Below are 24,163 nucleotides of genomic sequence, written 5' to 3'. Positions count from 1 at the left end.
TCTCAGGGCCACGGGGCAAGGCAGAGAACAGATGGGAGTGGCAGGGGCGTTGAGAGCAGAAGGGCTGCTAGCCACCTGCCATTTCCTGTTCAGTCTGAACAGCCCAAAGGAGGGAGATGGGGAGGCAGGAGAGGGCTGGAGGCAGGCCTGAGCTCTGCGGTGTCCTGCAGCCCAGGAGAGAAACATAAGGCAGGTGACACAGGACTCTTAAAAAAAAAACCACCTCTTTTACTGTAAAAAATACAGCCACAGACTGGGTGTCCTGAGCACAGGGCTCACGAGCAGGGCGCCCCAGGGCCCGGCACGGCACCTCCGTCCTGCAGGTGGCGTCACTTGGCACTCAGGGGCGGCCGCCTGTGCTGCTCCAGCAGCTCCTCCAGGTGATCAGCCCGCTTCATGGCAGCCTGTGACGGGCACCAGAGTCAGCCGTGGGCTGCCCCAACCTCAGGCAGGACCAGCACAGGGACCCTGGGACCCACCTCATGCTGTCTCCGGAGGCTGCTCACGGCCTTCTCCTTCCTGGCGAGGGCTGTCTTCACCCTGCAGAGGCACACAGTGGGATTCTGCACAGCGCCCCCTCGGCCAGCCTTCAGGGGCAGCCAGCCTGCCCAGCCCACTGGCCACAGCTCCAGGGCTGGCCTGGGCCCAGAGAAGCTGCCTTCGCGGGGGTCAGAACCCAGAGAGCGTGCCTGGAGCAGCACGGGCCAGGGGGCTGTGCCAGGACAGGCGTGAACTTCTCGTACCCAGCCCGCAGGGCCATGGCAAGTGTGGGCAGGTGGCAGGAGGACCATGAGGTCCCTGGGGGCTCACTGTTGCCCCTGCAGCTTCCCCTCTCTGTGTATCAGCTGCCCCACCCAGGCCTCCAGCCCTCAGGAGGCCCTGGGGTGCCCCCTGCTCAGGTGCTCCTGGTGAGGCCAGGCACCAGATGCCCCAGGACTCAGTGCCACTGGGGTACTGGTCCCGGCTTCCTGGACTCGGACCTGGACCACGTGCCAGCCCCCGCCCACAGGCGGCCTGCACCCCGGAGGCCTTCACCTTGCTCACCCTCCTCGTCTGTGGTGCCCTCCGCCGTGGTGCTGGGGGGTGCTGCACCTGCCCTGCCCTCGGCCTCCGGCCCCTGCCACCTGGCCACCCACCTCTGGTGCACCTCATCCATCTCCAGCTGTCGGCGGGCCTGCAGCTCAGCCAGCTCGGCCTTGACCCGCTGGTTCTCCTCCTCAGAGGCCGCCAGCCGGTCAGCAAACTCCTGGCGGACCACCTCGACCAGGCTGCCTCGCTCCCTGGACAGCTCCGAGTTGACCTGGAGGCAGGGAAGGTGGTGAACAGGGCTCCCGCGGCGGTGGGCTCTGGACCTGGGAGGGGCGGGGGACACTCACTGCCCGTAGGTCATCCAGCTCCTGCTCCCTCTGCCGCAACAGGGCCTGCAGGCGCTCCTCCTCCCCCTCGGCCTCCCCAAGGCGCCCCCTCAGCTCCGAGCACCGATCCCGCAGCTTCCGCTGGGCCTGCTCCAGTTCCGAGAGCTCAGCCTCATACTGGTCCCGCACACGCTTGATGCTGGTGGGTGGGCGGGGTGCGGCTGGCAGAGGGGCCGGGACGAACTCCTGCCCTCCCCTCACCCCAGCGGCCAGGGCAGCCCAGCACCAGCCCCTGGCTGGCTCCCGCGCTGGAGGCCTCACCGGCTCTCCATGGCCCTGTCACTCTCCTCCTTGGCCAGGGTCATGTCAGCCTCCAGCCGGTGGATGACCAGCTCGATCTCCTGGTCGCGGTCTTTCCGGATTTCCTCCTTGAGCTCCCGTTCCCGGTTCAGCTGCCACGCTTCCTGCGGGGCCAGGCAGCTGGCTGGGGAACCACTGGGAGGGCGCAGGACAAGGGAGGTGGAGGGGCACAGGGCAGGCTCCCGGGGGCTCCCTTCTTTGACCAACGGGGGCACGGACACATTCATCGGGCAGAGAGGGCTTGCCCTGCCCTGCCCTAGTTCCCCAGGTGCTGGAGCCCTTGGATAAGGCGGCCAACAGGCGAGTCCTCTCCTTGGAGACCACTCTGCCACCAGACAGGCTGGGGACAAAGAAGGCACTGGCCATACTGCTAAGTGGGGCTGTGAGAGTGCGAATGGGGCCAGTTCCTGGAAGCTATTTGGAAATTCCCACAAGGAAACACCAGAGGCCAAGGAGGGCGGCCCCCACAGGCGGGCAAGCAGTTGACGGAGGGGCAGGGGCTGGCAGCTGCCGGGCATGGAGGACAAGATGCCCTGACCAGGCCTTGTCCTCCTGCTGCCAACTCCTGGCTTTCCTGCGGCCACAGGATGGCAGAGAGCAGCCTGCAAGCCGAGTCAGGAGAGCCCCACGGAGCCCTGTGCGACACTGGAAGGGCCCCGGAGGCCTGGTGCTGCCCTGCCCTCCCACCTCTTTCTTGGCACAGCTGGCCGTCCATGCCTGCCTCTCCACCTCCAGCTGGTCCTTCAGAGCCTTCAGCTCCACCTGGAGGGGAACAGGGCATGAGAGCCAGCAGCCAGCCCTGTCCGCCCAGAGCCTAGCCCCGGCCCCTGCCCTACGGGGATGCCAGGCTCGGCACGGGGGAGGGGACCTGGTGCCGACGCTCCTGCTCCTCTTGACCCTTCTCGAACTCGGTCCTCAGGGCTCGGGTCAGCGCTGAGCTGCTGTCCTCTAGCCGCTGTCTCAGCTCCTCCAGCTCTGCTCGCTGCCTGCAGGCCAGGCCAGGCGTCAGTGGGCACAGGGCACCGAGGGTCACCACGTGAGCAGTCTATGGCTGGGTGAGGGCTTCACTGTGAGGGGGGTCAGCAGCCCTGGCGGCACCTGGCTGCCTGCTGGCTCAGGCGCTCCCTCTCCTCGGCCACCTCGCCGTACAGCCGCCGCCGCTGCTGCTCCAGGGCCCGCTGTTCCTGCTCCAGGTGCTGCTCAAACCTGCGGGAGGGCGAGGCTGGCTCACCTGGCAGGTCGCGCAGTCCCAGGACAGGCCCCAGGACACTCGTGCGGCAGGGCAGGGGCAGCCACAGGCCACAAACACCAGTCCTCAGAGCATCCTTCCAGTGACACTTGATGCCTGTCGGAGCCACTGCCCAGGTCAGCAAAGCCAGGCCACAAGTCCACCATGACTCCGAGCTGAGGCTCCTGTGGTGGCTTGTGAAATGGCCTCGTGGCTCGGCCACCTACTATCTCCTATTCCTGTCTGTCCTCACCGACCGCATCCTGCTTGGCCCCGCAGGCGAGGAGGGCCTCTTCCTGCCAGCTCTGCTTCCTGTGTGGGGGGCCAGGGCCAGGGTCCACGGTGGGAGCAGGCTGCCGTCGGCCTGTGTCCTCACCCCACCTGAGACAGGGCTGTGGGTCTGGCCAGCTGTGTTTTGAAGGGCCAGCCATACAAAAGGAGCTGCTTGCATATACTGGCCATTGCCAGCATGTCCCCCAGCCTTCAGGTCCCTAGGGTCTGAGGGCCCACCCAGCCTGGTCACACCTCTAACCGGTGACACCCTGCACCCCCACAGGGCCAAGGAGATGAGGGCAAGAGGCTGCTCTGGGCACCAGAGGGGCCTTGGAGTCACCTGTCTGGGGCTGAAAGTTCTGGGCCAGCTGTGGGGGTCTGCACACCTCCTGAGTCACAACCCTAGCTTCACGGGAGGGACGTGCTGGCTGGTGCAGGGGCTGCACCCACAAGCACAAAGGAGCTACTGGCCGGTGCTGAGATGGGCAGGACTGCTATTCTGGGGCCACAGTTTCCTGTGCCCTCCTGGGTAGCTGCACCAAGACCCTGGGCCCCTCCCCCTCCCAAGACCCCCAGACCCAGGCCTTCAGGACATACCCTCAGGGTTTAGAGAGGAAATGCCCTGCTTCGGCTGAGGGTCTGGGCATGGCCCCACCCCACCCGGGCCCCTGGCCTGGGCAGCCAGGATGTGCGAATGCCCACCGCCGCTGGGCTCGCTCGCGCTCCTGCTGGCCCAGTGCCTCCTTCTCCCGCTCCAGGTGCTCCCGCAGGTCCTCGGCCTGGCGCAGGTAGCGCTGGGCGGCCTGCTCGTCCCGCTGCAGCAGCTCGGCCTCGTGCAGGCCCCGGAGCCGCCTCAGCTCCTGCTTGTGCTTGGCGATGAGCTTCTGGATCTCGGGCTCCAGGCCTGGGGGCAGGACAGCAGCTGCAGGGAGTCCCCGCCCACACCACCCCTCCAGGGCGCCAACCTCGGAGTGCAGTTGTGCCTCAAGTGCTGCCCCTGGTCCCTGCTCCTGGGGCAGTCACTCTGTAGCAGCTGAAGGGGACTCCAGGGCCCGTCCAGCCTGGGCAGGTGCCCGCCTGCCCTAACCATCAGGCCTCTTAGCATGGGTGTCCAGGACCCTGGAGCCAGGGTTCTGGGTCAAGAGCCAGGCCAGGAGAGCCCCACGAGCCACCTGAGGGCCTGGGCTCCCTCCGACAGCACCCTGGAGCCCGCCTCCCAGCCTCCTGCTCCCTGCTGCTTCCCACAGCGTGGCCTCCTGTTGGTGGCCCACTAACCCGACTTCTCCAAGCCCACCCCAGGGGAGGTGGGCGCTGCCCGAGTTCTAGTCTCTGATGGCCCACTGGTGTGGGCCTGCCCCTTCCACCCCCGGGCGGCTGCCCCTCAACACTGTGCCTGCTCTGGGAGGTCTGGTGTGAGTCCCTCCTGTTGGGGACTGCAGCCACTCTTCCCTTCAAGAGCACCCAAATCAGTGCTGGAGTGGCCCACCTCTGACGGTGATCTCCTTGATCTTCTTGGTTTTCTCGTTGATCCACTTCTCCCTGCGGACTTTCTCTGTTGCACTCATTAGTTCTTTGAGTTTCTTGATCTCCTAGAAACAAGGACATGGGAAGTGGAAAGAGAAGATGCAAATGACATCTGTCCCCTCTGCCACACCTGTGTCCTGAGCAGGGCAGCAGCCTTCCAACTGCAGAGGCCCTGCTCTCCCCTGTGGCCGGCGGTCCTCAACACTGGCTGTCGCCATGGACTCCAGGGGCCTCTGGCAACGCTGGTGCCACCCTCACTCAGAATCTGGGCTCTGGTCTGGGGTGGCCTCAGGGACTTGGCATCCAGATGGGAAGCACACTGAGGCGGCTGAGGCGGCCTCTCACTCCTGGCAGCCAAGCAGGAGGACGCCAGGAGCGGTCCTGGGCCTGAGCTGCTTGGGCACCCAGGCTGGGCTTGGCCTCCCGAGTCCAGGGCCACTGCCCACGGGAAGGGCCAGGCCGGCACCATGTCTGGATCTGGGTGGAAACACGGAAGCAGCCAGGGGAAGACGCAGCTTGGTGCGAGGAACAGCCCTCCTGTCTGGACCACATCCTCAGGGTCCCCGACTATGGAGACCCTCCTCCAGCCCCGCCCTGCTCTGGGGTCCGCTGCCCGCGGCGCGGCTCGGCCAGGCCCCCAGGCTGCTCACCAGCTGGTGCTGCTCCTGCATCTGGGCCATGCGCTCTCGACACCGCTGGTCGCCCTGCTTCAGCTCGGCCACCACCGCCTCACACTTCTCGTTCAGGACCTTCTTGTCTTCGATCAGCTGTGAGGCGGGGGTAAGGCTCTGCACTAAGGTCCCCACCCCAGCAGGAGGCCTGTCTCCCAGGGCCACCCTCTCCATGCAGGACTGTGTGTGCATGTGGACACGGGGCGGCTGCCCCTCTGGGTACTCGACCTGGAGGACATGGTGGATGCCAGAGAAGCCCCAGTGGGGACCAGCCCAGCCTCGCTGAGGACCCTCCTGGGATGAGGGTGGCACCTTGCCTGCAGGAGGGCCTGCAGGCTGGTGCCAAGGGGTGTCCAGGAAGCCTCCTGGAACCACACCAGCCTCACTGAGAGCCCGACTCTCGACCTGGGCACACTGATGTCGACCACCCAGTAGTGACCACCATCTTTCCAACCCCAGGCCTAGAGATCTCTCCAGACCTGGCCAGGGATGTGGCTGAGGGGCAACCCGGAAGCTTCTGCTGCTCTCACTGGGGGTACTCTGGCTGTCCCAGAAGCCCCAACAGACCAGGGGTGGCCCTCCAGGGATCGGATGGCCCAGGCATGGCACAGAAAATTTTGAACTTTGCCCAGGACACCTCCCTGTTGGGCCAGCAGTCAGCTAGCTCTGGAACGCCTGGCTCCTCCAAGGCACGCCTGGTTGTCTCTGCCCGCTGTCCCGGCAGCCCACCACACTGGGCAGGACACAGCGGGCTATGTGGACCTCGGGCCAGCTCCACCTGCGGCCAGCCCCTTGCTCTGTAAGCCTGATTCTGACCCTCTGGCCTCATCCGTCTTCCTGGTTCCCTGGGAGGGCATCACCTGGTCAATGAAGGACAGGTGCCGCTGGATGGTGGCCTCATAGTGCTCTTTCTGGTGCCGAAGCTGCCGCCTCAGCTCCTCTTCTGTCTCTTTGACCCGCCGGACCGTGAGGTCACGTTGCTGTGCCTGTGTGGGGTGTGGGCAGGAAGGAGGTTCTGGCACCAGTCCAGCCAGAGACCCAGGGCGGAAGGCACAGAGCGCCTTGGGAAGAAGCCAGTGCCCAGGGCTCTCAGCGAGGTGCTATGGGGGCCTGTGGCCCAGCTGGCAGCCCTGGGTGACAGGCTAAGGGCCTCACCAGTGCCCTCTGCAGCAGAACCACAGCCTGCTTCTGCTCCTCCAGCTCCAGCCGCGTCACAGACACGCGCCCCTCGGATGCCAGCTCTGGGCGCCCCCGCCCCACGTCTGCTGCCAGCCCCTGCAGACGTGGCCAAGTGTCAGGCAGGTGGGCCACCACCCACCGCTCGCTGGGTGGACGACCAGGAGGCGGCAGGGATGTGCAAGGTGCCTTGCCTGCCCATGTTCCGGGGGACCTCCATGTCCCCCCCACTCCACCCTCAGGGGAAGGAGCAGCAAGGTGCAGGCACCTGAGGCTGATGGGAGAGCTCCCCCAGAAGGCTTCTATTGTTGGGTACAGGGCAATGAGGGTTGTGACCTCAGTCCCTACACAGCCACTAAAGAGCACTCTGGCACCAGTCCAGCCAGAGACCCAGGGCTGGGCACTGGTGGCCGTGCGGAAGGCACAGAGCGCCTTGGGAAGAAGGCAGTGCCCGGGTCACAGTCACTTCTGACCTTCCTGCCGTTGGCCACCACTCCACTCAGCCTGGCCACTGGTGTTCACCAGGGGACACCAGGGCCCAGGGTGCCAGGACAGCTCCCTGGGCAAGGCGTAGGGAGGATGCTCGAGAGGCTCACCCAGAGAGGAATCCGCATGGGACAGTCGGTCCTGCCAGTCCCCCGCCTGGGCCACTCAGCCACATGGCTGAGCAGCCTGGTGGCCTCAGGTAAGGGGGAGGCAGGTGCGACCCCCAGAGCAGAGTGGGCTGGGCTGCCGCAGGGGCCTGACAGGTGCCCACCTCCTGCTGCCTGGCGGGCTGGCCCTGGCCCGACCTCTCCATCTCGTCCAGGAAGCTCCTGACGCCCCGCAGCTTCGCCTCGGACAGCAGCGCCCCCTCCTCAGGGGTGCTGCAGGGTGCACCGAGTTTCCCCCACCTCTCCAGGTTGTCAGCCGTCAGGGAGCTGGCACTGTCCTGTGGGGTGGGGCCAGCAATGGGTGCCGCTGGGGTGGCCCGAGCACTCGGGGTCCCCGGGGCTGGGTGCTTTGCTGGGGGAGCAGAGGCAGTAAGAGTGGGAGGCGGGAGGCAGCTGGGTGTCGCCCACCCGGAGGGTCTGTGTCCCACCTCACGGTCCCTGCACAGGAGGGGAGAGTGGGTCGGTGAGATCTAGCTGGCTTGTTAGGGTCTCAACTGCAGCCAGGAGCTGGGGAACCCCGCTTTCCCTGGCCTCTGGGCCTGTGAGGATGGTGGCAGCACGGGCTGGGGTGAGGGATCGTGTGGCTGAGTCACCTCATCCATCCAAGCATATCTGTCCTTGTGATAGACCCTGGCATGGGACAGTGGTTCGGGATCCTCCTCCAGCAGCCTCAGCGTGTCCAGCAGCTCGTCCAGGGTTTCCCTGGACTTGACCCTGCTCCTGGTGGGGCCCACCATCTCCACGTCCTCACTGGCCATGTCCTGGGACAGGATGCGTTACAGTAGACAGGCAGGGGGGACACAGCCACCAAGGCCACTGGTGCCCAAGAGAATACTCGTGCCCAAGGCGGACCCCAGTGGTGCTGGGTGGGGCCTCTGCTGCCCACGTCCTGTGGCTCCTCAAGCCCACCCTACAGGTTGAAAGCATCTCCACCAGTGGCAACCCTCCCCCAGGAGAACAGACAGACAGGCTCGGCCATTCAGCTACATCACTGAGCAGCCTGGTGGCCTCGCTGTCCCCTGACACCTCTGACCTTCAAGCTCGTCTTCTGTGGACGGGGACACAAGGCCCTACCCAGGCCCAGTGTGAAAACCTTACAGGGTTCCAGAGCAGTTCTGAGACTCCACCCAGCCAGGGCCCCCCCAGCCTGCCACTCTGCATCAGAACAGGAGCCCTGGGAAGCCTTTCAGGGGAACCCGGCTGAGGAGGGGCAGGGAAAAGGTCGGCTCAGGCCACTCCTGGCATGGACATGCCCCTGAAAACTAAAGTCCAGGAGGGAGGGAAGGGTGGGCTGTGCCCAGACCTGTGGCTTGTCCTCCGGAGATAGCTGGTGCTCTGAGGATGAGTCAGAGGCAGGCAGGCAGGGGTTCCTGGGGCCTGTGGGGTGGACGGTGGTGCCTGCCCAACAGAACATAGCAGGTTCCTGAACCTGGAAGAGCCTGGGAAGGAGCCAGGTAAGGGGGAGGCAGGTATGACCCAGAGCAGAGGCATCGGGGAGCCCCCGGCTTCCAGGGACTGAGGTTGGGGAGCTGGCGTAACCTCTGGCTCTAGGCCTCGATGCTCCGTGGGTCCTGTGTCCAGGACCAGCTGTCAAGGACTGAGCACCTCAAGTCCAACCAAACAGGTGAGCTGGTCAGGAGCAGAGGTGGTGTGGCTGTTAGCATGGCCCAGGCTGTGGGTAGAAGCTGCCCACCTGGCCACAGTACGAGGGCCAGGGCATGACAGCAAAGGCTGCACCTCCTTCCTATCCTAGGCCTTCCAGGTCACTCACCAGTGTTGCTGGCCTTGAGGGGCTGGCGGGCGTCACTGCCTGGTGTCAGGGGCGGCCCCTGGGAGGGCCGAGGCTGCCCCGGTGCTCTGGTTTCTGGGCTCCCCTTGGGCAGCCCGTGCTCAGCCTTGCCTGGCTGCTGGGCTCGTTTCTGCCGCAGCTCCTGCCAGGGGAAGCACCTCTGAGCAGCCCCGAGGCCAGCCCCTTGCCTCCCACGGCCCAGCTGCCCTGGGGCTCCACGTCCAGAGCCTGAGGACCCAGGCAGCAGTGCTGGAGCTGGGGCTGGGGCTGGGCTCTTCCTGGCCTCCGGGGGCTGAAGGGCACCTGAATGGCCGCCTGCCTGGCCTGGCGAGCCTTCTCCTCTCGGGCCTTCTTCCTTGCCGCCTCCTTCTGCCGGTGCAGGTCCAGGAGGTTGCCACTGCCCAGCTGCTGCTGCTGCCCCTGCCACAAGAGCTAGGGAGGGTGAGGCAAGCCCCCAGGACTCTGAACCCCCCCTCTGCCCCATGAAGGGCAAGCCCCCAACCCCGAGAGTGCTCAGCAGGGGAGTCAACACTGTGCCTCGGGGTCAGGTGCCCATGCAAAGGCCTCCTGGGACCAGCAGGACACTCAGGCCTGACCATGGTCCCCTCGAGGACAATGTGGGCCACAGAGGTGTGACCTGTGTGGTTCCAGGTCTCTGTTCTACTGGTCCCAGAAACTGCCTATGCACAGTTCAGACCTTGGGCTTCTGCACCCACCCAGGGGGGAGCCCGGGTGGCTGTGCCCACAATGACCTCCTGCGTGGCCGCCTGCAAGTGCTCCAGGTCTGTAACTCCTGCTTTGCGGCGCTGTACCTGGTGGCGGTACCAGCGCTGGATGGTGACGGCAGCCTGGTTCACCTGGTGGATAAACCTGTCCAGAGAGCAGGTTTCAGGACTGAGAGGGGTCCAGTGCCCCCAAGGCCCTGTAAGAACCTGCAGAACAGAGGCCCAGCCAGGCAGAGCAAGCTGGTGGCTACACACAGCCCTTGCCATCAACTGAAACCTGGCAGGACCAGCCCTCCTGGCTCATCTCACCAACACCCAAATGCAACGTCCCAGGTCACCAGGAGAGCAGGTGCCGTCTGTCCACAGACCTGGGTAGTCTGTGCACGAAAGGCACCAACAGGAAGCAACCCAAACATGCTTCACTGTCTTCAGAGCGAGCTCAGGTGACAGGTGACAGGACGCTGCTCAGCAGCAAGGAGCAACCACCTGCGCTGGTGCCAGGCACAGAGGAGGGGCTCTGTCTAGGGCATGCCACAACAGCCGGACTGCTGGGCAGGGGCCTGAGGGTGGACAGACAGGACTCCAGGGACCGTGGTGCCGGAGCCGTCTGGTGGTGGTGCACTGCATCCACCGACACCACGTGTGCATCTGTCCACGGGAAGCCTTTTATCACTCAAGATCACACTCAGTACAGCTGACCAAGTGAAAACGCTGACCCCGACCCTTAGGACCAAGCGCAGATCCTCTCAGCAAAGACATTAAGAGAGCACAGGGCAGAACTCGTCTGCCACCAGGGCCCTGACTCGGTGAGTCCCGCCCACCAAGGACACCTCAGAGGCTTTGAGCAGCTGCAGCAGGGCAGGCCGGGTGGAGGCCAAGGCCGGGTGGAGGCCAAGGCCAGGTGGAGGCGTCTGCAGAAGCTGTCTGGCTGCTAAGTGAGGAGACCAGGGCCGCTATCCTGAGGCAGAGGCTCCACTACACCCACCCCGCAGCCCCCAAGGGCAGCTTCAAGTGTACAGCCCCTCAGGGTTTCTTGCTCTTCTCAGTCTTGTTATCTTCTTTCCCTTAACTTTATTTTTTTATTTTTTTTGTCCTAAGGATTAAACCGAGGGGTGTTTAACCACCAAGCCACATCCCCAACCCTTTTTATTTTTGAGACAGGGTCTCGTTAAGTTGCTTATAGCCTTGCTAAATTGCTGAAGCTGACCTTAAACTTGTGATCCTCCTGCCTCAGCCTCGTGAGCTGCTAGGATTACAGGTGTGCACCACCTCACCCAGCCCCATAAAGTTCTTTTAACAAACAACTCTACTGAGAATAACTGACACATTATTAAAACCTGCCCATTTTCAGCACACAATTTCATGATTTTAAGCAAATTTACACAGTCTGCAACTACCAGCACAATCCCCATCAACATAATCCTTTTCTAGAATGTTCCCACTGCCTCAAAGAGCAACGGCCACCCTGTGTCTCCAGCTTCTGCCCAATCCTGGCAGCCATTGCTCCCTTCATGCCTCTAAGGATCTGCCTCTTCTTGGCACTTTATGCAGATGAGCCACACCACATGTGTCTGTCACTTGCCATTTAAATAACTACTGAATAAGATTCCCACTGGAGTCCTCCGACCCCAGGCCTTACTCCTGCTCCCCCAACTCCCCAGGCCCTAGCCCCTGCTCCCCCAACCCCCCAGGCCTTGCCCCTGCTCCCCGCAACCCCTCAGGCCCTTGCCCCTGCTCCCTACAACCCCCAGGCCCTTGCCCCTGCTCCCTAGAGCCCCCCAAGCCCTTCCTCCTGCTCCCTAAAGCCCCCAGGCCCTTGCCCCTGCTCCCTGCAAGCCTCACCTCTCGGCCTCCTCCTCCGTCACCTCCTTCCGCCTGAGTAGGTTGGTGGTGGTCCCCCCAGCAGCGCCCCGGGCCGCACGGTCAGTGCTGAAGTTCTTGTGGGGCTTCCGGAAGCTGCTACCCTCACTGCCCTCGTTGGTGGCTGCCTTGATGATGTTGCTAATCAGAAGAGAAACCCCGTCTCACTGCCCCAGGAGCGCTCTGCCCAGGCGCCAGTGGAGCCCCAGCCGCCCTGGGCTCTGAGCCAGCAGGAGGTCTGGGCACGGCAAGAAGTTTGCCCTCCTCCTCTACTTGGCCAGTCCCTGGGGACACCTGTACTATGACAGACCCGTCAGCCTGCGCCTGAGTAAATGGGCTTCACATTCATTTATTTTTTTAAGTGGTGCTGGGATTGAACTCAGGGGTACTGTATCACTGGGTCACATCCAGTCTTCTGTTTTTTTTTTAAAGTATTTTTTTTAGTTGTAGTTGGACACAACTTTATTTTATTTATTTATTTTTATGTGGTGCCAAGGATTGAACCCAGGGCCTCACACCTGCTAGGCAAGCGCTCTGCCTCTGAGCCACAGCCCCAGCCCCAGTTTTCTATTTTTATTACACAGACAAGGCCTCCCTGAACTGCCCAGGCTGGCCTCAAACCTGTCATCTTCCTGCCTTAGCCTCCAAAGTAGCTGAGATTATAGGCATCTGGGATTACAGGCATGTACCGTTGGGCCAGATATTCTTTACATTTACAAAAGTAAGAAGTTCTTAGAAGCAGCAGGAGTCCACAGCTAGGTGGCTCGGGAAAGCTGGAGGGCCACCAACTCAGCAAAGCAGCGCAGGGGGCTCCTCTGCATCTTTCAGTCACCCCACGGCGACACCCTTTCAGTTCTGGACATGGCCAGCAGCTTCCTCAGGAGGGCCCCCGCCCGCTGTGAGTCCCTGGGAAGTGGGCCTGGCCCTGGATGGGACTGGGTGACAGCACTGAGGGTGAGGGACCTGCTGCTCAGTCCAGTGCACTCACGTGCACCGCGTGCCCTGCTGAGCAGACCCCGGGCCTGGTGCCTCCTGGGCCGGTGCCAGCCTTACTTGAGAGCGGGGGCTGTCTGGTTAGAGCTCTTGAGTGGGGGCGCCCTCTCCATGGGGGCGTAGTGGTTGTGCACCATGCTGGTGACGCAGTTGCCCACGGCTCCCTTGCTGCTCCTGCCAGAGAAGGAGGGTGCATCAGTGTGGGAGCAGGCGGCTGGGACCGCCAGCATGGGTACAGGTGTCGAGGGGCTGCCAGTGCTTGCTGTGGCACCGTCGGGAGTCTCCAGGGCCCCATGTCCTGCACCTAGTGGAGAAGCCCTTCCTGTCTCTCAGGGAGACAGCTGTGTCCCCAGGCCCCATGAGGCCGAGGCTGGGGCTGGCCTGCTGCTTCCTCCGGGGCTCCTCCGCACCCTCCTACCACCCTGACCATGACCTTCGGACGTGCTCTGGTCCTTCAGGTCCCCAGAGTGTGACCTTAGAGTGAACACTGCATCCCTGACAAGGCAGGCCACTTTGGGCCTGAAGGCCATATGGTCCCCACCACCAGAGACACAAGGAACCAAGTCCAACCTCCAGGGAACTCTGGAGGGGCAAGAGCTCCCCGCGGGACATGGCGGCTACAGCCTGTGGGACAAGCACAAGCCCCTGTTTAAGGAGTGGTCAACAGCCCCCCCAACCCCACCTTGCAGCCTTTGCCCTTGAGTAAGAAAGCCATTCATTCCAAAGGAGCCAGATCCCACCACCAACACTGCAGAGGTGGTACCTGTTATTGGCTGTGAAGCTGGGTGCCAGGGCACACTCCCTCCTCCGTGGGCCCCCTGGGGAGTTGAGGGTGCTGGGACTCTGGGCACTGGCCGGCGAGCCAAAGCCCCTGGGCTGATCATCCTAGGGGCACACAGGACACCCTCAAGGCCCTACCCCAGGGTCCTTGCCCTCCCAACACTGCCACACCCACAAATGGAGGTGTCCAAGTGCCCAGGGTGTAAGGATCACAGCCTGCTGACCAAGACAAAGGCAAAAGGACACAAGGAGCAGACGGCAGTCCTGTGGCAGGACCAAGACCCACGCCGCCTCGGCCCGCCTCACCAGGACGTTCCAGGTGGCTCCCTTCCCACTGCATGGCTTGGGCAGGCTGGCCAGCCTCCCTCTCCCACCAGGATCTCCCTCGAACAGCGCCAGGAAGTCAGTGGGCTCCGCAGGCCTGTGTCACAAGAGGATGGCACATGAGGACAAGGTCAGCCAGACAGGTGGCCAGCCCCAGGAAGACAGGGCCACGTCTCACAAGAGGACAGAGGGGGCTGTGCTGCCAGTGAGAGCTTCTGCCCCCAAAGCCGCTCCTTAGCCTGACCAGCGGGCTCGGGCTGGGGCCTGGGGGAGAGGCCCAAGAACCCGTCCGTTAGCCACACTGAGCTTAGATTTCTGAGGACCAAGGGTCTTTGATATGTGACCAGCCACTGCTACCACTCTCCTCCTGTGGTCAGGAAGCCACACAGGCCTGCAGCTCAGAGGGGTCCACAGGGCCCCCCATGTGGCCTAGGACATACCTGCCCCAATGTCCAAACCTACCTGGGGCAAGAGCCACAGCTGCCCCAACAGAGCTGCCCTGATGGTAATGTGGTCTGTCCACAGTACTGCATTATTATTATTTTTGTTGTTGTTATTATTATTATACCAGGGATTGAACCCAGGGACGCTAGCCACTGAGTTTCATCCCCAGCACTCTTTGCTTTTGAGATGGGGTCTTCCTAAGTTGCTTAGGGCCTTGCTAAGTTGCCCAGGCTGACCTTGAACTTGAGTCCTCCTGCCTCAACCTCCTGAGTTGCTGGGATCACAGGTACATGCCACTGCGCCCAGCCAGTGATAAATCAACCCACTATGAGGTATGCAGCACTGGTCATCCACTGGCCATCGCCATGGCACAAATGGCCCTCGGACACACTGAGCTCCAGGAAAAAGCCCGACACCAAAGGCCACACATTGTGACTCCGGCTGCAGGAAATTTCCAGAACAGGCGAACCCACAGCACGCAGGTTGGTGGCCAGCGGGTGGGAGGGAGGGAAGTGACCATCAAGGGTCACGGGGCTTTCTCTAGGGAGAAAACATGACCGTGGCGATGGCGGTACAACTCAAGTGTACTAAGGATCACTGATGGGCTGGGTGTGGCTCAGTGATAGAGCACTTGTCTAGCTTGCAGGAGGCCCTGGGTTCAATCCCCAGCACCAAAAAAAAAATAAATAAATAAAATAAATAAAAAGAAAAGAAGAAGAAATAAAAAGTGCAGCAAGTATCCCAGCTGCTCTGCGCCACAGTCCTGGGCTCTGAAGTTGCCTCTGGTAGACATACAATGCCAACCCCTGAGGCCACCGACCCTGGGCGGGGCAGCACTGTCCTGTTCCTCAGGGGAGGTGACCCCTGGGCTGGCCCAGAACTTATCAGTCTACACATCTGCAGCCCTAGCTGGCATCTGCCCTCTTGCAGACAAGACGTGTAGGAGGAGGTGTCAGCCTAGGCCCTTGTCCTGAGGGTTTGCTGGCTGCAGGCTGGGTCCCCTGCTGGCACTGGCATCCCCTCCCACTGGAGTGGAGCCAGCGGGGCAGCAGCTGCTTAACTGGCGCAAACAGCACAGGCTCACCAGGAGGATGCGGAACTGCCAGGTGCCGGTGCCTCTGTACCCAGACCTGACCCCAGGGGAAGGTGGACAGATCTGCCTGGAGGACCCTGCCAATGAGACAAGACTGTCTGCCTGTTGGTGGCCTCCCCACCCAGCCCATGGCTAGAGGTGGACCTGCATGGAGCTCACCCCAGGCCCCAGGCTTTAAAGGGGCACAGATGGAGCTGACAAAGGGCTGAGGCAGGAGAGGACAGGGGCTACCTGGGGGCTGGGCTACCAGAGGGCTCTGGGAGAAGCTGGGGTGATGAGGCCACCCGATGGGCTGGGGTTACCTGGGGCAGCTGGTCCACGGCTGGTTAACCTGTGTGGTGCTGTTAGATCTTCGAAGGTTGTTGATGGCCCGGGAACCCCCAGGCCCTGTGGCCTCCTGCGAAGAGGGAGAGAAAGCCACTCAATGGCCGAAGTCTCCGACCCTTGTCAGCCTGCTCAGCACAGGCAAGCCCTGGAGGGACAGATGGAACGCATGCTCGGTTTAGGGACGGACTGGGACACAAGTGACCCAGGAGCAGGTAGGCAGGACGGGGCAGTGTGGGGGCTGGGCAGGGCCGACCTCCTAGAGCCTGGACTTTCTGCACAGGTGGGGAGGGTCGTGGCCAGGCAGCAGGCTGGCTGTGAGCCGTCTCCTGTCGGGAGCACAGCCAGGCGGCTCTGGGTTGCCATGGGGTGAGAGAGGAGATGGGGGCACCGGTGGGCATGGGCAGCGAGCCCTCAGGGAGTCTGGGTCAGAGGGCAGTCTGCACAGTCCCGGGCAGGAGGCTGTTGGGGAGGAGAGTGCCGCAGGCCGCGAGGGCGTGTGGAGCCCTGAGGCCAGGCTGAGGGAGGCACTGTGGGTGGCCTCTGGGCCACTGCTGGGGCTCGCTCCTGGGAGAGGCAGTGACGGGCTTGAGGCAGGTGGGGAAGGGCTCAGTGGAACGAGGCTAGGCCAGGGGCTGCCTTCCAGCTTCCCGCAGGCTTAAGATCTTCCAAATCAAGCACTTTGGGGGAAAGTCCGGAGTGAGAAACAGCGGGGGACCCTCCCCACCCCACACACTGTTCACATCATCAGTGAGATTCAACCTGACGCCAACGGGGGTCCACCCCAACAGTGAGCCCCCAGACCGGAAAACAGACACAGACTTTCAGGTTTTAAAAATCAGAATCCTTAAGCTAAAAACAAACCCCCCTCACAGAAGACAAAAAACAAAACCAAGGGACCCGTCACATGCGGGAAGCCGCGAAGCAGACGATTCTCCCTGGCATCTCCCCTGGCCTCGCAGTCGCTTTCTGAAGCAGCGGACAGCGGGCCGGAGCGGCCAGAGCGGCCACAGCAGAGACACAGGGCTCTGACGTCAGAAGGTGGGAGCACCCACCTTCCCTGCAGAGGACGCACACTCCCCCCAGGCTGTGGGCGGCGACCCTCACGGACTGTCAGGGTCTGTTTCCAGAGGCAGCTGTCAAGTCTGGCAGGTCAGTGATGCGCCCAGTGCTACTCCTGTGGTGGTCCCAGCTGGACCACACTAGGGGCCCAGGCCAGGCACTGGGAAAGGCTCCAAAGGACAGGGCTGTGGCAAGGGCACCAAGCGTGCACCCAGCACCCAGGACCCGGCGAAGGGAGTGAGCGACGGCTGAAACTGGGACAATGGACCCAGAGAGGCCACTGCTCTTCTGGGCAGACCCAGGAATGTCTGCCTGGCCCTGGCCCTGTGCCTATCAGACATGGGCAGAGGGCACCCTCCGCCTCCTCAGGGAGCCTGGCTGAGGTGGGCCGCACCTGCTCAGGGAGAGGGGCAACGGAGGCCTGCGCCTCACCAGAGCAAGCCCCAGACTCTGCCCCCAGCGTCTCGGGGGTGACCTCAAAGTCCCCAGAATTTCCCACCTGATCAAAACGCCAGTTCACCTGGGACCCTGGGCCAGCCTCATGTCCAACAGTACGGTTTACAGAGGGGATTTCAACAACACCCAGAAGGTGAGGTGGGATGGGGGCGTGGGCCACATAGTGCCACTCCACCTGGGGGGCTGTAGGCTGAGGTGGGCCAGTGTGTGCCCACCGCACCTCTGCATGGAGCAGGGCAAAGCAGAACACACAAGATGAGGCCAGAGCAGTTTGTTGGGCCAGAAAGGAAGAAAGCAAGTGCTCAAAACCAAAAGGTGAGCCAGTCCAAGGGAGCAAGAGCCAGGCGCAAGAGCTCCCGGGGCCAAGGCTGGAGCCGGCAGATCAGCAAGCAAGGGGTACCAGAGCAGCACGTGCTGCGGAGCCTTCTCACAGTGAGGTACAGTGAGAAGCCACTGGTCACAAACCCCAAAGAACCTGTGGAGACATTCTGGCTAGAGCAGGGCCCACAGGTCCCCAAGCGTGGGCCACATGGGTAAGAGCCCTCCAGAGAGCAAGTAAGAAAGGGAACCTGACGAGTGGCAGGGAGGCCTCATGCCATGAAAGGGCCGTCAGCTCTGTGGTCCACCAAACCTGCCTACCCATGAGAACGTCCCGAAGACCACCGTCAAGTCACGGAGGAGGGGCTGAGCCTCGGCCATAGGGGACCGAGGGGGCCCAATGCCCTGTGGGATCCTGGGGCAAAATAAAGACGTCAGGCCAGGCACTGTGGTGCACTCCCGTAATCCCAGCGGCTCAGGAGGCTGAGACAGGAGGACCGCAAGTTCAAAGCCAGCCTTAGCAACAGCGAGGCACTAAGCAACTCAGTGAGACCCTGTCTCTAAATAAAATACGAAATAGGGCTGGGATGTGGCTCACTGGGCAAGTACCCCTGAGTTCAATCCCCTGTACCCCGCCCCCCAAAAAAAGATGTCAGGCAAAAATCGGGCATGTGACAACTGTGGGCTTCAGCCGTTGACCAGGTCACGGCCTGGGCCAGCATCCCACACTGGTACCCCACAGCTCGTGTGGACAGTCTTGGCTTTCCCTCTGAAGCTGTAAGGACGCAGCCTGCAGCTCATGCTGACCCGATTTCACACAGGGAGATCAATGCCTCTGACTCCGCAGACACAGATGTGGACTGCCACGCCGGCAGCTCGGGGGAAGAAACAAGGGGCAAAGTGCACAGTGAGAGGCTGTGTCCAGCACAGAACCTGGCCCTCGGCCTGTAGTGGACCAACTCAGCCCTTCCCCTCTGCTGCCCTGATTCTAGAATCAGTCAATCACGCAGACCGTGACCCCCAAGCTCCTTCAAGCAGAGTGAAGGGCAGCTATGTCAGGATCCAGGTACATGCAGCGGCCTGCGAGCCTAGCTCCCCGGAAGCCCTTCAGCAGAAGTAAAGGCTGGCCCTGCCACCCACTCCACACACGTGATTGAGTTCTTGTGGCATCTCATTATTTCTGACGTGTGAGTTCTCAGGTAAACTTTTCTCATTGCCAAACATCTACTTGAATTTGAAAATATTTATGTTTTATTAAGGCATGTAATAAATTATTCTTTGAAACTTGTTGAAGAGAACAAGATTCAAAGCCATGTGGTAAAAGATGGCATACTGGTTGCAAAATAAACAAAAATGACATTGTGATTTTTTTATACCAAGAATTGAACTCAGGGGCACTCAACCACTGAGCCAGATCCCCAGCCCCTTCTTGTGTTTTATTTAGAGACAGGGTCTCATTGAGTTGGTTAGGGCCTCACTAAATTGCTGAGGCTGGCCTTGAACTCTTGATCCTCCTGCCTCAACCTCCTGAGCTGCTGGGATTACAGGCGCCACCACGGCACCTGGCTGCATCTTTCTAATACAATTTTCTAACAATGTAATAAAACACACTAAACTTACATATTCATGTTCTGTTAAAACCACATTTCATTAAAAGTACACTTTCATAGTATGTAATTTACATTTTTTTCCTAATGTGCTTACCTAAATGAAGCAAAGCTACAAATATAGACCTTAATGATTTAAGTTAAATAAACTTCTCTACAACTGCTAAAAAACAGCACCATCAGTTCTCTTTCTGTGCATACCAAATTAGTAAAGACTAACAATTGTGGGCATGTTGTGTGTCACAGTCAATCAGTGGCACTCTCCTTGCCACCGGTGAGGGGACGATGAGCTTCTTTTGGCAGCACCCAGGGCCCCCACTGAGCCACACCCAGCCGGGAGCACTCGGCAATACCAATACCACGTGCTCTGACCCAGTGGTTCCACCTTTAAGATTTATTCTACAAGATCATGTATGTATTGGCAAACACAGGCCTGAAGACACTCGTGGTGGCACCACCCACAAGAGGACCTTCTGTCCTGCTGTTAGAGAGGGCAACAGCTGCGCACAGCCACTCGGGGTTCTACAAGACACAGCCCGCACGCGGGCCCATGTGTGCCTGTGTACTGGAGCAGCAAGACCCGCAGCACCACACAGCCACCCTGACATGTTGCCCGGAGAGGTGACAGGCAGGTCTGCTGCTTGATGGGCCCCCTTCTGGTGTCTCTCTGCATTTTAAACCGTGTGCATGTGACCATTAAAAATAGCACACACAGAATTTTTTAAAATATGTATTTTTTAGTTGTAGATGGACACAATACCTTTATTTTATTTACCTTTGTGTGGTGCTTAGCATCGAACCCGGGGCCTCACCCACGCTAGGCAAGCACTCTACCACTGAGCTACAGCCCCAGTCCCATAGGTAGAATTTTAAAACACTCAAACAAAGCGGCAGCACGGCGGCACCGGGTGACGGATATGGACAGCTTCGTCTGTCCTGGGTCTTCCTGGCAGCGGTTTCCCACCTCCTTGCTGAGGCTGATGTCAAGAAGGGAGGAGGGTCTTGTGCTCATTGAAGGCGCCAAGGTGGAAAGGGTATGCTCGGAAGGTACACAAAGTCACAAGCCAGGAGCCCCTCCCTCCAACTGCAGGGTGGTCTGGCACTGACGTCACCTGAGCCACAAGACCACCAGTGACTACAGCTCATGTCCCAGACAATCGCAGGACAGAGGGCCCTGGAGAGAGGGAAGTCTTTGGAGACAAAGGTGATATGGAAATACCAGGCGGATGGTCAGCAAAATGGCCCCCAGCCAGGGGCTACTCCAGCCCCACAGAGAACAGGAGAAACAGAGTCATCAGCCCCATGTCAGGCATGGAGCCATGGCCTGGCAAGTGCTCCCCACAAACCCCAAAGACACCTGTGGCAGCAAAGTGGCCAAGAGGACAGGCACTGCCCAGAGCCACTCCTCGCTGGGTGGTGGCTTTTACCCACATCTGACCCCTGCCCAGGGATACCAGGGAGCAAGCTGCGATCACAGATGTAGGCAACAGCTGGACACTCTGCCACGGAGAGGACTCACGAGCTCCACCCTCAACACTGGGGCAGGCAAGGGGGCAGCCTGGGAAGATGCCTGGATAGGACCTGTGCTGGCCTTGTCTTTGAACCCATGTTCAGGAACAGAATGCCCTCAAGTGGAGAGGTGGGAGAGGGCGGTAGGTGCCCAGGTCAGCCACAGGTGCAGCCAACCACAGCTGGGCACTAGCAAGCCAGCAACTCCACACCACTGTGCCACAGTGTGTCACCGCATCATCCCCTCCACGCCCCCTTCTAGGCCTCCTGGGCAGTGGGAGGGAGCTGGACAGGAGGCAGGGTCCAGTGACTCTGGAGCAAGGTGGAGCTGCAGAGGGCAGCAGGTATCAGTGACACACTAGCCCAAATTGGCCATCACTCCGCTGAAGCAGCACACTGTATCTTAAACCTATGGCCACCACGAGTGCCCTGGTAGAACGTCCCACGTCCCCATCACAAGGGTCCTGGGCTTTGGGATCTTGTTTGGATAGAAGGTCCTCTACTAGACTGCTGTCCTCACCTCAGAACTTGGCTTTCATGAAAGCAGGAGTGACCTTTTTAAGGAGAAGGGCGGGAAGAACCCAAGGGCACTTAACCACTGAGCTACATCCCCAGCCTTTATATTTTATTTAGAGACAGGGTTTCACTGAGTTGCTTAGGGCCTCACTAAGTTTCTAGGGCTGGCTCTGAACTCATGATCCCCCTGCCTCAGCCTCCTGAGCCACTGGGATTACAGGCATGTCCACCCGCCCAGCTGGAGCAAGGCTTTTATCCACAGGGGAACCACCACCCCAACCCATGAGGCTACTCTCTACCCTGCCAGGATCCCCACCAGGACTAGACTGTCTGAGCCCCAGATTGTCTGGGCATCTAAGCCAAGCTCCCAGGCCCCTCTGTGGGGCACTGCCCTGCCCCCCCCAGTACTTCCCTGAGACCAAATCCTAGCCCCTCAGCCACCTGATGTGTGGGTGACAGCCTCGTTCCCTGCCCCAGCACAGGTGGCAGGAGGAGCACCCCTGCCCAGCACACTGGAGCCCATCCAGGGTTCTCCAGGGTCACAGGAGCGTGGCACCCTCCCCACAGGTCAACCTTGTTGATTAAGATTCCAAACAAATCCAAGGGCAGCAGAGCAGGAGGGACAGGGCCTGGTGCTAGGATGTGGGCTCTGCCTCAGGCCAGTTGGCCACTGTGTCCTCCTGTGGGTCAGCTCCCAGGTGTGCACGGCCTGGACCATTCCTGCTTGGAAATGGCCAAGAACTGCACAGAACTGCCCTGGGGCCAGATGCCACCCATGACAACAGGACCCAGGGCCCTACGCTGCACTCACCAGAGCCCTCCTCCTCATTGTGCCGCCTGTGGCCACAGAGATGGAGCGGGTGACGGGCTTGGCTGTAGAGGCACTGCTAGGACGCCGGGACATGGGCAGAGGGAGGCCAGTCAGACTCAGGTCCACACCTTCCGGGCTGCCCTCAGGGGTACCACTAGTGGCCCGTGAGCCTTTCATGGTGGACATGACAGACCTTAAGAGGGAAACAAGAGATACAGTGAGACACCCGAAAAAAACTGCAGTCCCCTGCAAACACCACCTGCAGCAGAGCCTTGCCAGCTCAAGACACCTGGGTCCACCTGCCACCAAACCCTCCAGGAACCTGACACCCTCCTCACTGGCAGGTGAGCCCCTCAACAGGAATACAAGGGGGCTGTTCTAAACCCCATGCCAGTACAGGGCTGAGCAGGTGCCTCTGGGTGATAGGCAGGTGGACAGCATATTACTACAAGAAAGTGGCTCAGACAAGTGGAGTGCCTTGCTCAGGATCATGGTGCTGGTAGTAAATGGCAGAGCTCTACCATTTACTACCATTTACTACCAGCACCATGATCCTGAGCAAGGCACTCCACTTGTCTGAGCCACTTTCTTCAGTGAAATGGGAATTCTAGAAGTGCCTCTGTGTGGGCACCACAAGGTGTGACCTGGGGCTAGCACAGGGTGTGCACTCAACAACCCAAGTTACTCCAGCAGGATTTGGTCTTGAAAGTCCTAGGACAATAAGCTCAGGGTCCCCAAGCTCTAGGCAAGACCCCCTCAGAGCCCCTGGGCACTCCCTGATCTCTTGGATGAGGCAGCTGCTCTTGTGCTTTCGGGGCACCCTGCCACCCCTTTTCATGTAGGCTGCTCTTAGTCTCCCTTGCTCTTTTCCTCCGAGTTGGAAGCCCCCAGGGCTCAGCCCCAGCTTCTCTTTCCCATCCACCCCTGGCCTCTTGGCTCCCTCCACATCTCAACCCTGGATGGGTCAGACTCCTTGTCTTGGCTCCTGTAACAGCCCCTCCACCTGCCCGGCCCCCTGCTGTCCTCACCGGGCACCTGAGTTTCACAACACCCCCAGCTGGCATTATATCCTGGTGGAAACGGTTTTCCAGGCACAGAGAATCAAACACCCCAGATCTGACCCTGCTCCCTGACACACACCCACCCCCCACCCTGCCCACTCTCATGCTCAGCTGGCCCATCCCAGCATCTCTGCACCTGCTGGCCCTTCTGCCTACCTGACCTTGTCTACCACCCCAACCCTCTTCTTTCCCGTATCCTGCTTCCTCTTCAAACACCACACAAGATTGTTTTCTGAATTGGGTGACTCCCTTGAGAGGACAGGAACCTTGTAGCCACAGTACCTGACACACAGAAAGGGCTCAAGTGGTGAGTGCTGAGGGAATGAGGACCCGAATGTTACATGTGATTACAGTCCCTGTCACTGCATCCGGTGTGCCAAGGGCACAGAGCTATCGTGGGTCCCCCGTTTTCTAGCGGCAGACCTGCCACTGGCCTGGTCAGTGGCCTCAGCTCTGCGTTTCCGGCTTGCCGGTGAAATTTAACACCCCCCCCCCTCGGCACTGGCCACGCCCAGCTGGACACAGCGGACCCTGCTGTCCCAGCCACACGTGCAGCCAGCGAGGCTCCTGGGTAAACACAGCCTCTCCATGGAAACCTCCGGCAGGATGAAGGGAGGCCTGGGAGGCCAACCGCACCCCGGGTGGAAAGGTGTTCCTCGCGGGGCCTGAGGGGTCAGGTCCAGCGTCCCGCCTGGCCCCGCGTGGGGGGGACGCGGGGACGCGCAGGAGTAGGGCCCTTGCGCAGTGCGGCGCCCTCCGCTTCTCCCCGGGCCGCTCCGGTCTCCCCGGTTCCCCTGGGCATAAGGCGGGGTCCTGAGACCCCCGGCCGTACTCCACGTCGCCCTCTGGGGAGGGCGGGAGAGGGCCGCCCGGGGGCACCAGCCCCGTCTCACCTGCAGGGCGAGACTCACCTGCGCGGACACCCCTCACCTGCGCGAGCTGGGCCTGGGGCGCGGGGCCCGCGGACTCGGCCGGGCGGGCGACCTGGCGCCCCGCGGTCCCCAGCGGTGCCCCCGGGCGGGTGACAATGAAGCGCCGTGAGGGCGGGCGAGGGGCCGCGGCTAGCAACCCCTCGGGCACCGCCTCCCCTGCCCGTCACCCGGCCCGCCTTTCCTGCCAGCGTCGCTTTCGGATTGGTCTTCTGGCCTCCCGCTTTGGAATTCTCGGGACCTCATTGGACCACTGGGCTGTCCTTCGGGAGGTTCCAGCGTGGGAGGAGCGGCGGAGGGCTGGGGGCCCGCGACGGCGGCG

The 24,163-nt window shown here is 61.3% G+C and overlaps 1 protein-coding gene across 2 annotated transcripts; it reads right to left on the bottom strand.

Annotated features, from left to right (window-relative positions):
* Positions 1-207: 207 nt before the first annotated feature.
* Positions 208-23,971, bottom strand: Cep131 (centrosomal protein 131). 2 transcript variants are annotated; one of them, XM_046463198.2, is made up of 26 exons: positions 23,824-23,971; positions 21,852-22,044; positions 15,551-15,645; positions 13,694-13,808; positions 13,371-13,492; positions 12,668-12,781; positions 11,597-11,755; positions 9,782-9,899; positions 9,333-9,449; positions 9,012-9,171; positions 8,544-8,638; positions 7,834-8,001; positions 7,345-7,518; positions 6,567-6,686; positions 6,272-6,397; positions 5,391-5,507; positions 4,703-4,805; positions 3,919-4,120; positions 2,814-2,921; positions 2,584-2,701; positions 2,403-2,477; positions 1,677-1,819; positions 1,377-1,554; positions 1,137-1,300; positions 480-540; positions 208-404 (listed from the first exon to the last, which is right to left on the bottom strand). In XM_046463198.2, the coding sequence occupies exons 2-26, from the start codon at positions 22,035-22,037 to the stop codon at positions 330-332; spliced, it is 3,213 nt and encodes a 1,070-aa protein (XP_046319154.1). In that variant the 5' UTR covers positions 22,038-22,044; positions 23,824-23,971; the 3' UTR covers positions 208-329. The 2 variants fall into 2 exon arrangements, with proteins under 2 accessions (XP_046319154.1, XP_046319155.1); XM_046463199.2 differs by having other exon boundaries at positions 23,843-23,970.
* Positions 23,972-24,163: the final 192 nt, after the last annotated feature.

The sequence above is a fragment of the Marmota monax genome, unplaced genomic scaffold (assembly GCF_021218885.2).
Source record: "Marmota monax isolate L192 unplaced genomic scaffold, Marmota_monax_Labrador192_F-V1.1 WCK01_AAM20220418_F8-fsc00220, whole genome shotgun sequence".
Taxonomy (NCBI): domain Eukaryota; kingdom Metazoa; phylum Chordata; class Mammalia; order Rodentia; family Sciuridae; genus Marmota; species Marmota monax.
Note: the sequence above shows the minus strand (reverse complement) of the source record. Positions and strands in the feature narration are given on the sequence as shown.